The 17899-nt window shown below is 39.3% G+C and overlaps 1 protein-coding gene across 3 annotated transcripts in view; it reads left to right on the plus strand.

Moving 5' to 3' along the window:
- SMYD4 (SET and MYND domain containing 4) overlaps positions 1–17899 on the plus strand; it is a 50786-nt gene that overhangs the window by 5652 nt on the left and 27235 nt on the right. For all 3 annotated transcript variants that reach the window (XM_036091064.2, XM_036091063.2, XM_036091065.2), the window contains exon 3: positions 16241–16385. In XM_036091064.2, coding sequence (XP_035946957.1) covers positions 16241–16385 — 145 coding nt within the window. The remainder of the gene's footprint in view (positions 1–16240; positions 16386–17899) is intronic.

The following is a 17899-nucleotide window of genomic DNA, read 5'->3' on the forward strand; positions in this document are numbered from 1 at the left end:
CGGGGGCACCTGGGTGGCACAGTTAGTTAAGCCACCAACTCTTGGTTTTGGCTCATGTCATGATCTCAGGGTTGTGGGATCAAGCCCATGTTAGGCTCTGCACTCAGCATAGAGTCTGCTTAAGACTCTCTCTCCCTCTCCCTCTCCCCTCCCCCAAAATAAAGAAATAAAATCTTTAAAAAATAATAGTAATCAGGACCCACTAAATTGATTTCATGACCCACTCAGTCGTGACCTACAATTTGAAAAATAATGTCTAAAGCTCTGCAGGATGTGTGGATTCCCTTTACAGAATTTCCAAAGATGATAGATACCTATTGATGAAAGTATTAATAGGCAGAGTTATCCGAAGATAATTTGATATGGTTTACTAACAGCAAGATGTCATAATCCACAAGAATCATTTGAACTTTTGGTGCACTGAAAGGAATATAAATCAAGAGAATTTGCCTGGTCATTTAAAATTGGAGTTCCTCCTGGGCGCCTGGGTGGCTCAGTTGGTTAAGCGACTGCCTTCGGCTCAGGTCATGATCCTGGAGTCCCGGGATCGAGTCCCGCATCGGGCTCCCTGCTCGGCGGGGAGTCTGCTTCTCCCTTTGACCCTCCCCCCTCTTGTGCTCTCTCTCTTTCATTCTCTCTCTCAAATAAATAAATAAAATCTTTAAAAAAAAAAATAAATAAAATAAAAATAAAAAAAAATAAAATTGGAGTTCCTCCTGACTCCAGCCTAGGCTCTCTTTCCTTTCCACTCTGTATTCTCAACTGATAACAGTCTCATTCACACCCATGACATCGGTTATGTCCTATATGCTAATTACCCTGAAAATTGTATGTCCAGCCCTCACCTCTCTTCTGAGACTCAAATCTCTAAATCCAGCGGACTACTTGAAGTCTCAAAGATACTTAAAATTCAGGGGCTCCTGGGTGGCTCAGTCTGTTAAGTGTCTGCCTTTGGCTCAGGTCATGATCCCAGGGTCCTGGGATTGAGCCCCACGTTGGGCTCCCTGCTCAGAGGGAAGCCTGCTTCTCCCTCTCTCTCTACCTGCCGCTCCCCCTGCTTGGGCTCTCTCTCTCTCTCTCTCTGTTAAATAAATAAATAAAATCTTTAAAAAAAAAAAATCCTTAAAATTCAACATATCCATAACCAAACTCATAGGCCCTTACAGTGGTCCCTATTTTAGTGACTTGCACTGCCTTATTTCAGTTCCTAAAGCTAGAAACCTATGAACCATTCTGTATTTAAAAATAACTCATGGGGGGTTGCCTGGCTGGCTTAGTCAGTGGAGCATGCAACTCTTGATCTTGGGATCATGAGTTTGAGCCCCACATTGGGTGTAGAGATTACTAAAAAAAAAATAAATAAATGTTTAAAAAAATAGGGGAGGCCCAAACTCAAGGCCCAAACAGTAGGTTTACCTCCTAGGACATTTACTGAGTTCTCAGGAAGTGCAAGAGGCCAACCAAAAAGGCAGAATAAAATTCCTACGGTCTTTTTTTTTTTTTTAAGATTTTATTTATTTATTTGACAGAGAGAGACACAGCGAGAGAGGGAACACAAGCAGGGGGAGTGGGAGAGGGAGAAGCAGGCTTCCCTCGGAGCAGGGAGCCGGACGTGGGGCTCGATCCCAGGACCCTGGGATCATGACCCGAGCTGAAGGCACACACTTAAGGACTGAGCCACCCGGGTGCCCCAAATTCCTACAGAAAGGGGCTTGGCACAAACATTCTCCCTGTTAAGACATTTGCCAGATTTTGAATATCTGTGGTATGGTAGGTTAAAAATCTAAGCTCAAGGGGTGCCTGGGTGGCTCAGTCGTTAAGCATCTGCCTTCGGCTCGGGTCATGATCCCAGGGTCCTGGGATCGAGCCCTTCATCGGGCTCTCTGCTCCACCAGAAGCCTGCTTCTCCCTCTCCCACTCACCCTGCTTGTGTTCCTGCTCTCGCTGTCTCTCTGTCAAATAAATAAATAAAATCTTTAAAAAACAAACAAACCCCTGAAACAAATAATACATTATATGTTAGTAAAAAAAAAAAAAAAATGGTAGCCCAACCCTGATCCAACTCAATTTTCAGTTAGATGAAGGTTGGCCAGCCCCTCATCCTATCTGCCTAACATAGGAGAAGGGGGACTTTGACAATGGAAAATGTCATCTAGCTTTATTATGTCCTCTATGCATAGTCAAGAATACAGTAAAAGATTACTAGACACGTGGGGCACCTGGCGGGCTCAGTCAGAAGAGTTTGTGACTTTTTTTTTAAGATTTTTATTTATTTATTTGACAGAGACAGCAAGAGAGGGAACACAAGCAAGGGGAGTGGGAGAGGGAGAAGCAGGCTTCCCGTTGAGCAGGGAGCCTGACGCGGGGCTTGATCCCAGGATCCTGGGATCATGACCTGAGCCGAAGGCAGACGCTTAACAACTGAGCCACACAGGTGCCCCGAGTTTGTGACTGTTCATCTCCGGGTCATGAGTTTGAGCCCCATGTTGGGGGTAGAGATTACATAAAAAAAAATTTTAAATAAAAAGGAATAAAATACCTTTCAAAAATGAATGCAAAATAAAGGTATTTTCAGACAAAAAAAATAATAATTCTGAGAGACCATCTTCTGCAGATTAGAGCCTAAAGGAATACTGAAGGAAGTTCTCAGGTTACAGAAAAATCATCCCAGATAGAAGCATGCAATTGCAGAAAGGAAGGAAAGGTACCAGAAAAGATAAATATGTGACTAAATATTTTAAAAATCATTATTTAAAACAATAATAATAATGTTACAGGACTTAGAACATTTAGAAGTGAGACATGATAATAGACAAATGGGCAAATGGAGGTAAATTGTTTTAAGGTTCTTCTATATAATTTGGGAAATGGCAAAAGTACTAGCTGAAGATGGTAAATAAATGGATTCATTTTGTAATCCCCAGGAAAACCACGACACATTTATTTAAAATTTTGTAATAAAATCAAGTTAATTCTCCCCCTTTTCCTATGTGGTAGGCGTATATTCCAATGTTCTCTGCATCCTAATCCCTGGAATTTACGAATATGCTGGGTTATGTGGCAGAGAGAAATTAAGTTTGCAGATGGAATAAAGGTTGCCAATGAGCCAAGTTTAAGATAGGCAGAGTAGCCTGGATTATCCCTGTGAGGCCAGTATAATCACAAGAACCCTTAAAAGTGGAGAAAGGAAGCAGAAATGTTAGAGGGAGATAGAATTAGTGGAAGAATTGTGAGAGAGACACAGCATTGCTGGTTTTGAAGGTAGAGAAAGGGAGCCACAAGCCAGAGAATGCAGGCAGCCTCTAAAAACTGGAAAAGGTGAGAAAACAGATTCTTCCCTGGAGCCTCCAGAAAGCAGCACATCTTTACCAACACCTTGATTTTAGCCCAGTGAGCCCCATGACAGAACTGTAAAATAACACATTTTTGTTTTAAGCCACTAATTTGGTGGGAATTTGTTACAGCAGTGACAAAAAAACCATGCACTTCCTTGACCTCCCTAATCCAAATTACTATAAGTAGCTAGACCATGACTTATCTTTTTTTCCCGTATGCATACTTGGCTCCCTCCAAACTATTTCCTACACCCCAACAGGAATCATTTTTCAAAACAGAAATCAGTTTCTGTTGCTCTCACTTAAAATCTTTCAGGAGTCTTTTTTGTTCTTACAAGAAAGACTAAATTTCTCAACTCAGTATAGCCAGCAAGACATTGCAGTGGGCCCACTGCCTATCTGCCTGGCCTCCTCTTTCACCCCACTCCTGTTCTCAGCATATGGGCCTTCTTTCGGTTCTTGATGTGCACTCTGCTTCTTCTTGCCACGTGGCCTTGATTTCTTCTGCCTGAAATGCTTTCCCTGGCTTCTCTCTCCTCCTCTACACCCGAATTAAGTTCTGCTTAATTCAGAACTTCAGGGTCAGCCAGATCTTTCATCAGGAAAGCCTTCCCTGAGTCCCAGCTGGCTCACCTTCATTTTTTATACGTTTACAACACTACGTAGCTTTCCTTTTTATATTTGTGTAATCATTTGCTTACTGTCTATCTTCACTACTAAACTATAAACTCCATGAGGGCAGAGATCTTGTCTGTGTCTGTCTTTCTGTAGACAAAAGCAGTGCTGTGTCCAAAAAAAAAAAAAAACCCAGGTATTTAATAAATACTGATCAAATGACAGTTTGGAAATATGTATAAAGCTCTTTACCAACTGGCACATGTGAATGCTCAATATGACACTTAAATGAGAGCTTTATATGTATACAGATACATAAACGCATACCTTTCAAGTTCAATGTTAACATCTTTATCTTTGTGCAGGCAACTATCGACAGTTTCTCACACATAGCAGGCACTCAGATTTTAGTTGAAAGAAATAATGAGCACAGTGTTGAGCCTTGGCAATTCAGGTACTAACTAGGTACAATTAGGGTAATAGTTGGGTTTGGGGTTTTGTGTGTGTGTGTGTGTGTGTTGTTTTTTTTTTTGTCCGCTTGTTTTCTTTTTCACAAATGTTCATAAGATAGAAATACATTCTCATCATATTTGAAATGATATTTAATGAAGTTAACAGGAAAGTTTCTCCTTTACCCTTCTCCTCATTCAGTTCCACAGAAATAACCACCGTTTATTGGAGTTTTCTAGTTCTTTTTATGTAATTGTAGATAAGTATATACATATCTGTTTCTTTATTCTGTTAGATTATATTATGTGCTTTGTTCTAGGATGTTTTCTCCAATGTCACACCTTGATCTTTCTGGCAACCCTGTGATATTACTTGTATAGTTACACCATAATGTAGTTGTTCTTTCCCTGTTGAGGGGTAATTATATTATTTCCAGTTGTTGTATTTTTACTGTTAACAAACCATGTGGCCGTGAACAACTTTTTTTTTTTTTAAGATTTTATTTATTTATTTGTCAGAGAGAGTGAGAATGAGCACAAGCAGGGGGAGCGATAGGCAGAGGGAGAAGCAGGCTCCCTGCTGAGCAAGGAGCCTGATGCGGGACTCAATCCCAGGACCCTGGGATCATGACCTGAGCCGAAGGCAGACGCTTAACCGACTGAGCCACCCAGGCATCCAAATAACTTTTTTTATATGTTTTTGTACACATATTTAAGAATTTAAGATAGATTCTTAGAAGAGGAATGGTTATAATCACTTGTTACAAGCATTTTAAAATTTAACAAGCACTGACAAATTGTCTTCCAAAAAGACTTCACCAGTTTACCATGAACAATGTATGAAAATCACTTCCCTATAATCCTTGCCGACGCTAGAAAGCAAGTCTTTAATTTTGCCAAACTTCAGGACAAAAGTGTCTAGTGGTTGTTTTGTTTGTTTTGCATTTTTCTGATTACTAGTGAAGGAATGCATCGTTTCTGACATCACAATCCACCTGTATTTCTTCTGCAAACTGTTCATTTGTGTCCTTTGCCCATTTTTCTACTGGATTGTCTGTCTTTCTCTTACGAATTTATAGGAGATCTTCAAAATTCTGGTCATATAGTTCTTTGCTATATATGTGACTAATTTTTCTCCCAGTCTATTATTTATCTTTATTTTACTTGCCGCGTTTTGCATTGTATATAAATTGTGTGTGTTTTCATTTTTATACAAGTATGTCTGTCATTTTTTTTAAATTTTTTTATTGTTATGTTAATCACCATACATTACATCATTAGTTTTTGTTTTTTTTTTTTTGTTTTTTTTTTTTGTTTTTTTTTTTAAAGATTTTATTTATTTGACAGGCACAGCGAGGGAGAGGGAACACAAGCAGGGGGAGTGGGAGAGGGAGAAGCAGGCTTCCCGCTGAGCAGGGAGCCCGATGCGGGGCTCGATCCCAGGACCCTGGGATCATGACCTGAGCCGAAGGCAGACGCTTAACGACTGAGCCACCCAGGCGCCCCACATCATTAGTTTTTGATGTAGTGTTCCATGATTGATTGTTTGTGCATAACACCCAGTGCTCCATGCAGAACGTGCCCTCTTTAATACCCATCACCAGGCTAACCCATCCTCCTACCCCCCTCCCCTCTGTCATTTTTTTTAATGGCTTCTGAGTTATGTCTCTTGCTTAGAATGGTCTACTCCAAGATTATAAAAATATTCTTTATTTTCTTCTAACTTTTTTTTTGTAGTTTTGTGTTTTTGTTTTCACTATCAAATCCATCTGGAATTTATTTATTTATTTAAAGATTTTATTTATTTATTTGTCAGAGAGAGAGAGAGCACAAGCAGGGCGAGTGGCAGGCAGAGGGAGAAGCAGGCTCCCTGCTGAACGAAGAGCCCAATGCAGGACTCAATCCCAGGACCCTGGGATCATGACCTGAGCCCAAGGCAGATGCTTAACAATTGAGCCACCCAGGCACCCCTGAAATTTATTTTTGTGTATAATGTGAGAGAGTGTTCTAACCTTTTTCCCGATAATTTTCTTCAGCATTTATTGAATAGTCCATTCTTTCCTTAGTGGTTCAAAATGCCATGTTAAAAATTAAATTCACACTTAACCCATAAATTTGTTTCTAGACTCTATTTCTATGCCAAAACCAAAGGGTTTTTACTGTGACTTTAGAGTATCATATTAAAATTCTGTCAGTTTCAAGTGACAGAAACCTAGCTCAAATTAGGAAATTTATGCACTATGAAACTAGGATATCCAAAGGCAGATCTGTTTTCAAGCAGCGTTGAATCCAGGGCCTCAGATGGCATTAGACTCTGTATCTCTTCATATCTCGGACAAACTCTACACCTGATGGGCATAATAAACACTGGTAGCCTTGGGCACATTCTGAACCACAAGAAACCACAAGAAAAGAGTGTTTGGCACTCTTTCCTGAGAGTTTTGGCAGAAAAGGTCTGGATTGGACTCCAGTCAACCTGATTTTGACTGCCTGGTGAATCCTTTCAATAAAAGGTTTAGGGCCGGGTGCCTGGGTGGCTCAGTTGGTTAAGCGACTGCCTTCGGCTCAGGTCATGATCCTGGAGTCCCTGGATCGAATCCCGCATCGGGCTCCCTGCTCGGCAAGGAGCCTGCTTCTCCCTCTGACCCTCCCCCCTCTCATGTGCTCTCTCTCTCTCATTCTCTTTGTCTCAAATAAATAAATAAAATCTTTAAAAAAAAAAAAAAAAGGTTTAGGGCCTTTCTGATTGGCTAGGCCTATAGCACATGCTCAACCCTGTTGCCACATTGGAGTCTTCCCTACTTCAACCACAAGAAATGTTTTTCTCCCTGAGATTTTATTACCAGAAGTAGAAGGAAGGAGCACTCGAAAGCATAGAAGGCCAAGTTCCCACACACATATATACTCATTCTTTTTCAAGAATATCTTGGCTATTTTCTGTACATTTCCCCCTTGTAACTTTTTTTTTTTTTTTTTTTTTTTGAGAGAGAGAGAATGAGAAAGAGAGCACATGAGAGGGGGGAGGGTCTGAGGGAGAAGCAGACTCCCTGTCGAGCAGGGAGCCCGATGCGGGACTCGATCCCGGAACTCCAGGATCATGACCTGAGCTGAAGGCAGTCGCTTAACCAACTGAGCCACCCAGGCGCCCCCTCCTTGTAACTTTTGTAGGCCTGTCAGGTTCCATAAAAAATGTTGGGGTTTTGATGGGGATTATGTTGGATTTATAGATTCATTTAGGGAGACTTGACATCTTTACAATATTAAATTTCCTCATCCAAGTAAAGGGTATGTCTTGTCATTTCTTTAGGGCTTCTTTTATATCCTTAAGTAAAGTTTTACTGTTTTCTTTGTAGAAGTCTTGCACATTCCCACTTAGATTTATTCTTACTTATTGTAAGTTTTCATTATTATTGTGAATAAGACTTTTTCTCCCCCAATTACATTCTCTAACTGATGATTGGTGGTATAAATAAAAGCTAGGAATTTTTTTCTCATCTTATAATTGGCCACCTAACTGTATTTTCACATTATTTTGTTGTTTTTATGCCAATTCACTTGGAATTTTTAGGTAAATAGCTATATCTGCAAATAGTAATCCTCTTTTCCAATATTTTTACTCTTATTTTATCTTTTAATTATCATCACATTAGTTAGACCTCCAGTGCAATATTGAATAGTAACAGCCATTTAGGACATTTGCCATAGGTTTATAGTACATACCCTTTTTCAGTTTAAGGAAAGTTGCCTATATTCTCTCATAAGTAGGTATTGAATTTTATCAGATACTTTTTAAATTTAAAAAAAAATTTTTTTTTTTTTTTAAGATTTTATTTATTTATTTGACAGAGAGACACAGCGAGAGAGGGAACACAAGCAGGGGCAATGGGAGAGGGAGAAGCAGGCTTCCCGCGGAGCAGGGAGCTGGATGCGGGGCTCGATCCCAGGACCCTGGGATCATGACCTGAGCTGAAGGCAGACGCTTAATGACTGAGCCACCCAGGTGCCCCTATTTTTAATTTTTTTTTTAATTTATATATATTTTTTTTTCAAGATTTTATTTATTTATTTGACAGAGAGAGAGACAGCAAGAGAGGGAATATAAGCAGGGGGAGTGGGAGAGGGAGAAGCAGGCTCCCTGCTGATGGACTCAATCCCAGGACCCTGGGATCATGACCTGAGCCAAAGGCAGATGCTTAACGACTGAGCCACCCAGGCACCCCTAAAAATTTTTATTTATTTATTTGACAGAGAGAGACACAGCGAGAGAGGGAACACAAGCAAGTGGGAGTGGGAGAGGGAGAAGCAGGCTTCCCGCTGAGCAGGGAGCCCGATGTGGGGCTCAATCCCAGGACCGTGGGATCATGACCTGAGCCAAAGGCAGACGCTTAACGACTGAGCCACCCAGGCTCCCCCAGATACTTTATTTTTATATATATTTTTATATATATTTTGGGTGGAACAGTCATTTTCTTTTTCTCTTTTCATCTGTTACTATAGGATTTACATTTATAGATTTATTGAAGTTGAACTGTTTTGGAGATAAACTCTATGTATTATCCATCATTTTTTTTAACACATGGCTTGATTCAATTTTCTAATATTATTTTTAATTTTATATATATGTTCATTAATTATATTACCTTACATGTTCTTGTGTGTGCGTGTGTGCTCTGTCAACTCTTGGTATCTGGGTTTTGGTGGCTTTGTAGCATGTATTGAAGAGCTTCCCATTTTTTTCTATGCTCTGAAATAGTTCCTATAATGTAGGGATCATTTGATTCTTAAAGGCTAGTGGAAAAATCCTGTAAAAATATGTAAACCACGTGCCTTATTAAATGGAAATATTTTCGGGATGCCTGGGTGGCACAGTTGGTTAAGCGGCTGCCTTTGGCTCAGGTCATGATCCCAGGGTCCTGGGATTGAGTCCCGCATCAGGCTCCCTGCTCAGCAGGGAGCCCACTTCTCCCTCTGCCTGACACTCCCCCTGCTTGTGCTCACTCGCCTTCTTGCTCTGACAAATAAATAAACTCTTTTCAAAAAAATTAAATAAATAGGGACGCCTGGGTGGCTCAGTCGGTTAAGCATCTGCCTTCAGCTCAGCTCATGATCCCAGGGTCCTGGGATCGAGTCCCGCATCAGGCTCCTTGCTCAGCGGGGAGCCTTTTTCTCCCTCTGCCTGACATTACCCCTGCTTTCTGACAAATAAATAAATAAAATCGTTAAAAATATATTAAATAAATAAATGGAAATATTTCCCATTTTTAGTTGAATTTTTTATCAATAATATACACATAGTGCAAGAAGTCAAATAGTACTTCAAAGCTTATAAAGAAAAACAGCAACCCTTTGTTTCATTCTTCCCCATTCCTATTCCCCAGTGGATGCTGCTTTAACTGTTCTTTCTAGTATTTTATTTCATATTTCTAAACAGTATGCTAATACTGCTGTTTTTTGAATTTTTAGCTTTAGATGTCAAATTTTGCTCTCTTAACTCCAAATCACGTGTATATACTTTGTTTTTGCCTCATCCTCCTAACTATATTATAGTTTATAACGTACTATAATCAATAGAATATAACATTGGTTAAGCAAATGTCTATGTAAATACTACTCATATGAACCACGAAGTAGACTTCGAATTACATTTCTCTTCTTGTACACCTCTTGTTTTCCCTGGAGTTAATAATTGCCTCCATTTTAATTTTTTCCATGTATCTTTCACTGCTTCATCCCCAAACTGCTTTACTTAGAACAAGTTAGTTCTGAAGACTTGTTTGTAAAACTATTCAATCATAATCAAAAGTGACCAAAACATTTAAACTTCTAATCTCTATATGCATGCCCATTAAATAAAAGTATGAATTGGGCCTTTAAAGTTTAAAGCCAGGCATATGCTTTTCTTTCTTGCTGATTTACAATCTTTGAGGAATATTTTCCCAAAATAGGTAACTTTTATCAGTATCAAAGACCTTTTGAGGCAGATGACTCTCCCCCACAATTAATATCTCACAGTGTCCTGAAATCCTAAACAGACTCATTATCCACCCTGTTTGTTTTGATTTTCTACTGATTCAACTGGCATACCTTGTTGGACCAGAAAGCAAGGAAGCACTCAAAGACTAATGGGTTTATATAAAAAAAGAACATAAGAGCCAAACTGAAGAGGTTCCCACCGGCCAAATTTAGGACAAATGGAGCATAAAAATATACTGTATTATAATAGTTTCTAACATTGAATTATTTTAAGTGTATAGTGATTATCAAAGACATAAATAAGTAAAAGAAAGAAAGGAAGGAGGAAGCATTTATCTTTACAGAAGAATGCCAATTGAAAATTTAGAAATAGATAGAACTAGAAAATCACCATTTTATAACCCAGGATAATAACTGATTGTGGCAATGGTCATCAGTGGATGTTCAAAGAAGAAAGACCGTTGGAACAGTTTATTCACATGGTCTCAAAGTACGGCCCATAGATTACTTACATTGGAAAGATCCACAATCACCACTTTAACCAAATGACCAAACTTAGCATCACCAATGGGGACTACTTGACATTATATGTCTCCTGACTTGAAGCAGTAGGAAGTATACAGATTTAACTATGTACTAGTGTCCTTGACAAGAATTGTTTAATCTGAATCTAAATCATGAGGAAGCAGTGAGACAAAACCAGAGTGTGGAACATTTCCTGGCCTTGAGTCTTCGAAAAAGTCAGTCATGAAAAACAAAAAAATTACTGGACTATCTCAAGAGACTGAAGAGAAATAACAACTAAATGTAGTACATTAAAACTTTGATCCTTGGGGTGCCTGGGTGGCTCAGTCGGTTGAGTGATGGACTCTTGATTTCAGCTCAGGTCGTGATCTCAGGGTCCTAGTGTCACAGGATTGCAGGGTTCTTGTGTCACAGAGTCAAAGAATGAATCTTGCGGACACAAAAGGGTGAAGTAAAGTGAAAGTTTATTAAGTGAAGGTGAGAGCAGAAAGCAAAGAAGAAGCTCTCTAGAGTGAGACGGGTCCCGAATGGATTGCCACTGAGGGTTTTTAGTGTCAGTCTTTTATTGAGAACTGACTGGGAAGCTTGTGGCCTTGAGATTCTTGTGCCCTCTTGGTTTGAGCAAGGACTATTGGTAACACCCTTAATGACTTAATTCTTTGAGGTTTGGTTATTTTCTATGATTACACTGTAACCACCAAAGAAAAATACTCCCTAACATCGGAGGCCAGGTGATCTGTTTCTTTATCTCTTGTTCACTCTGGCTTAGGGCTTCTGCCTGCCAGGAATAGTTTCAGAGCCCAGCCAGGGCCCCCTACCTCTCCCTGCCTGTACCTTAACCCTTTCCTTATTCACTAGGATCGAGCCCCACATCGGGCTCTGTGCTCAGCAGAGTCTGCTTGTCCCTCTCCCTCTGCTCTTCCCCCCACTTACTCTATCTCTAAAATAAATAAAATACTAAACAAAACAAAACTTTGATCCTGGATCAGGTTGGGGCAAATGGAAGAACATAAAAGATATTTTAGGAGTAATTGGGAAATTTTAATTTAAATATTTGAATTAGTGTTAATTTTTTTCAGGTCTGATAATGATAGTATGTGATATGAAGATATAAAACATTCTTATTCTTGCAGAGGCCTACTGAAATGCTTAGAGGTGAACTTTCATGATGATTGTACTCACCTTCAAATGGTTCAGGAAAAAACATGGATGTATGGGAGTTAATAAGCTATTGTTTCTCAGTACAATCTTCTGTACTCTGTGCTGAGGCTGGAACTTGATGCTTTGCCAGTTGACTCCCTGAGAGGCTTTCCCTCTGTAGGGGTCTAGAGAGAAAAGGCAAGACTGGAAAAAGAAACTTGGTTCTTTCTGTCTGCTCCCTAATTAGAATCCACGTGAAAAGAATGAAGTTGGACCCTTACCTTATACCATATACAAAAGCTAACTCAGAATAGCCCAAGGACTTAAACTTCAGAGCTAAAACTATAAGACTTTTAGAAGAAAACCTAAGGTAAAACTTACGACATTGAAAAAAAAGGAAAAAAAAAGACTTACGACATCGGCTGGCAATATTTTCTTGGATATAACACCAAAGACACTGGCAACAAAAAAAAAAATAGACAAATTGGACTTTGTGAAAATTAAAGCACTTTGTGCATAAAAAGATAGTATCAACGGAGTAAAAAGGCAACACACAGAGAGGCACCTGACTGTAGAGCATGCAACTCTTGATGTCAGGGTCGTAAGTTCAAGCCCCACATTAGGCAGAGAGATTACTAAAAAAAATAAACAAAAATAAAAAAGATTTTTAAAAAAGGCAACCCACAGAATGGGAGAAAATATTGGCAAATCACGTATCTGATAAGGGATTAATATTTAGAATTTATAGAAAACTCTTAGACTCAACAGCAAGAGAACAACCTGATTAAAAATGGGCAAAAGGGGCACCTGGGTGGCTCAGTCGGTTAAGCGTCTGCCTCCAGTTCAGGTCATGATCCGGAGTCCTGGGATCAAGCCTCACATTGGGCACCTTGTTCAGCGGGGAGTCTGATTCTCCCTCTCCTTTTGACCCTCCCCACTGCTTGTGCTCTCACTCACTCTCTCTCTCTCTCAAATGAATAAATAATAAAAAAAAAAACCTTTAAAAAATGGGCAAAGGACTTGAATAGACATTTCTCCAAAGAGGATATATAAATGGCCAACAAGCACATGAAAAGGTGCTCTTGAAATCACCAATCACTAGGGAAATGCAAATCAAAACTACAGTGAGATAGCACCTCACATTCATTAGGATGGCTACTAGGGAAAACAAACAGAAAATAGCACGTGTCGGTGAGGATGTGGAGAAACTGGAGCCTTTGTGCATTGCTGGTGGGAATGTAAAGTGGTATAGCCACTATGGAGAACAGTATAATTCCTCAAAAAATTAGAACTAGAGGGGCGCCTAGGTGGCTCAGTTGGTTAATTGTCTGTCTTCAGCTTGGGTCATGATCCCAGGGTTCTGGGATAGAGCCCCACGTTGGGCTCCCTGCTCAGTGGGGAGTCTGCTTCTCCCTCTGCCTCTCCCCCAGCTGGTGCTCTCTCTCTCTCAAATAAGTAAATAAAATCTTTAAAAAAATAAATAAATAAAACTAGAATTAACTATATGATCCAGCAACCCCACTTTTGCATTTATACCTCAAAAAATTGAAAACAGAACTTGAACAGATATTTGCACACCAGTGTTCATGGCAGTATTTTTCACAACAGCCAAAAATGGAAACAACCCAAATGTCCGTCCACAGATGAATGGATCAACAAAATTTGGTATATACATACAATAGAATATTATGCATCCATAAAAGGAGATGAAATTCTGGTACATGCTACAACATGGATGAATCTTGGAATAGTATGCTAAGTGAAATAAGCCAGGCATAAAAGGATAAATATTATATGATTCCACTTATCTGAAGTACCTAGAATAGACAAATTCATAGAGACAGAACATAGAATAGAGGTTACCAGGGGCTAAGGAGAAGGGAGAAGGAGCAGTGGGGAGTTATCTTTTAATGAGTACAGAATTTCAGTTTGGGATGGTGACAAAGTTCTGGAAATGGATGGTGGTGATGATTGTACAACATTATAAATGTACTTAATGTTACTGAACTGTACACTTAAAAAATGGGTAAAATGTAAATTTTGTAGTGTGTATTTTACCACCATAAAAAAATTAGAAAAATTATTTTATCTTACTTCCTCAAATTTTTATCATACTATTCCAGAAGAAAATTTGATATTAAAAAAAAAGATAGGGGCGCCTGGGTGGCTCAGTTGGTTAAGCGACTGCCTTCGGCTCAGGTCATGATCCTGGAGTCCCGGGATTGAGTCCCACATCAGGCTCCCTGCTCGGCAGGGAGTCTGCTTCTCCCTCTGACCCTCCCCCGCCCATGCTCTCTCTCTCTCATTCTCTCTTTCTCTCTCAAATAAATAAAATAAAATCTTTAAAAAAAAAAAAGATAGAACATCCATTTGCTTTTCAAAACTTTGAATCAATTACTGAGTTTACTTGGTGCCTGAAGAAAAGAATGAATTATTGCAGCTTAGTTCTTAATTGCCCTAAAGAACAATTACACAACATTGAATTTATCATCATTTTGGATTAAGATAAAGAATATCCATTGTTAGGCAAGAAGAATTTTGCTGTTCTTATTCACCACAGTCTTTTTGTTTGAACTAGGATTTTCAGGGTTAACCTAATTCAAAACAAAACAGAAAAAAGAACAGGCTCTATGGGGTACCAGATATGCATGGGGCATAGTCCTCATAATGTCTTAGACTGGAATAAATTTAGAACAGGCAAGCACACTTTTTTAAGATTTTATTTATTTATTTTAAAGAGAGAGCACCAGTGGGGGGGAGGAGCAGAGGGGGAGGGACAAGCAGACTCTGCTGAATGCAGAGCCCGATGCGGGGCTGGATCCCAGGACCCTGAGATCATGACCTGAGCTGAAATCAAGAGTTGGGATGCTTAACCAACTGAGCCACCCAGGTGCACCAAATACATCTTTTAAATTAAATAAAATCTTTTCTAATTTTCCTTTTTGTGTTATTTGAGACTTTTTCTATATTGTATTTAAATATTGATAAAATATTTGATATTAACTCATAATAGTAACGTTTTGTGAAATTTCAATATATACATACAGAGATGTATCATATTGAATCATAGTTTAAAAGATACTTCTTATTATGGGTCTTTGTAAACAAAAATTTGAAATACACTTTTCTAAACATTCTTCAGTTTTGATTTTGATTTCTTTGACCCAAGAGTTGCTTAAGAGAATTTTTAGTTTTCACGTTATGCATATTTTACTTTATTGCTTTACAGTCAAAGAGAGAATCTAGGGTATTCTATACTATTTCTCCTTGTTGGGAAAAATGTTTAGTCTCCATTGCCTGTGTGTGTGTGTATATTTGTGTATGTATTAGATCAACTTTGTTAATTTTATTATTAATATAGAGCATTTGTATACTTATTTTTTTTTTTTTTTATTTGAGAGAGACAGTGAGAGAGAGAGAGAGCACAAGAGGGGTGAGTGGGAGAGGGAGAAGCAGACTCCCTGCCGAGCAGGGAGCCCGATGCGGGACTCGATCCCGGGACTCCAGGATCATGACCTGAGCCGAAGGCAGTCGCTTAACCAACTGAGCCACCCAGGCGCCTTGTATACTTATTTTTTTAGCTTTTCAAGTTAAAATAATTTCAGAATTACTTGCAAAAATAGTACCAAGAATTGCTGTGTGATATCCTTTGTTAAATATCAAAAAGTCAACCAAGTAAATTTTAAAAATCAAGTTGGCTTTATTAATTGATTCATAAATTGAGCAGCATCCTGGGGCGCCCGGGTGGCTCAGTCAGTTAAGCATCTGCCTTCCGCTCAGGTCGTAATCCCAGGGGTCTGGGCTCAAGCCCCATATCGGGCTCCTTGATCAGCGGGGAGCCTGCTTCTCCCTCTCCCTCTACCCCTTCCCTCTGCTCATGCGCTCTCTCTCAAATAAATAGATAAATCTTTTTTTAAAAAAAGTTGAGCAGCATCCCTTCTAGCAACTAGAGGGGAGCTCCAAAAGGCTACAGAAAAGGGAAGGTTTTTAAAGGTAGAGAGGGAGTGGAAAAAAAGGAAATTATTAGCAAAGAATCCATTATTTTAGGCAAGGTCACCCGCCCCCATTCACATTACATGACCCAGACAACCTCACGTGTCCCAGTGTTTTGCAGCTACTCACTCCCATTTCAAGTTCAGTGGTTAGGAGCTTGTTATTTGAAATAACAAATCTGTGCTCTTTTTTGTTTGTTTCTTCATGAAGACCTGAGGATGAGATGTTTTTAAAAAGTCTCTCTAGAGGTTACCTGGTGGGAAAGGAGCCCAACGCTCCCCCTTTCTACAGAGAAGAAGGAAACAAAAAATTTCAGAAGAAGGATTATATGGGAGCCACAGTGCTGTACTCTAAGGTAAGGCACCCCCCAGCTCAGCAGGAGGGGCTATGTTAACAATTTAGCAATGCATATTTCTTCACAAGATAGAAGCTTCTTGCTGAATTGTGTAGCCAGTGGTTGCTTTGTTTATCATTTGCGAATTGAATTTGTTAAAGAAAACTGGCAGAATTCTGCTGTTGGTTATATGCCGAAACAACAGGTAGTTTGTATTATATGTCCTGGATTCCACCCAGAAACTTCTCAAATTCCCTCAGATGCCTTGTAGCGCTATAGGCTTATTGGACCCCTGGCTCTGCCTTGCCCGTGTCTGTCAGCTGTCACTGAATTGCGTGCCATTTTTATCTGATGAATGATGAGGCTGTTGGTTTGATAGTCCCAATTTAGAGAGCACCTCGATTTTTGGTTAGCCACGGTGTTAGTTTACAACCAGTGTGACTTAGATTAAGTCTGAAAGGAAAATAAGCTCAGTTGCCACAGCCTATTTGAACTCCGTTTTGAAGGATGTCAACAGATCCAGAAATACCTAGGAGATATCGTGGGTTTGGTTCCAGACTACCGCAATAAAGCATGTCAAGTAAATTTTTTGGTTTCCCAGTGTGTATAAGAGTTGTTTACACCATACCGTTGTCTGTTAAGTGTGCAAATAGCATGATGTCTAAAAAAACTGTATACCTTAATTTAAAATTCTTTATTGCTAAAAACACCACCACCATCTGAGCTTTCAGCAAGTCATCATCACTTATCCCAGCTCACTATAACAAATATAATAATGATGAACAGTTTGAAATATTGCAGGAATTAACGAAATGTGACACAGAGACGCAGTATGAGCAAATGCTATTACGTGGTGCTGTGATAGACTTGCGTGATGCGGGATTGCCACAGCCTTTAATTTGTAAAAGAAAGAAAAGAAAAGAAAATAGTGTGTCCGCAAAGCACATTAAAATGAGGTGTGCCTGTATTTAAAATTAAGCATCCCTGAACTAGATTTTGATGACAAAGAGTGACTTTTACCAATCTGCTGCCCTTATTGTCCTGCTTCCATGGTAGAAACTGAAGCGAGACCCCTGAGAGACTTCCTTCCATAACATTTAAGAGATAAATATGGGCCTAAAGCAAGAATGAACCAATCCCCTGCACCAGGTCTGTGAAGATTATTAAAAGGATGAGTGTGAATTTGAAGGGTGTACCCCTACTCTGAATCTTCAACAGGGCTAAACTTGATGTTTGGAATTCGTTTTCCAACAACTATCAGACTTGGAACAACAGCCTCTCTAACTGATAAAGGCCCTGCTTTGTAATGTTATAAAGTATTTAGTGGAGTACTATAAGCATTAGTGAATGCTGGAGAATTATGATTCGTTAGATGCAATGATACACTAATAAATGGCTTAATAGTTCTTTTTCAGAGCTAATCTCTTCAGCTTTATGCATGTACATCAGAAATGTGATCCCATGGGAAGTTGTTAAAGGAAAACAAGTAAAAAGTGAAATCAGACAAAAAATTAAGGTTTGCTCTGAATGTGGAG

Source organism: Halichoerus grypus, chromosome 2, assembly GCF_964656455.1.
Source record: "Halichoerus grypus chromosome 2, mHalGry1.hap1.1, whole genome shotgun sequence".
NCBI lineage: Eukaryota > Metazoa > Chordata > Mammalia > Carnivora > Phocidae > Halichoerus > Halichoerus grypus.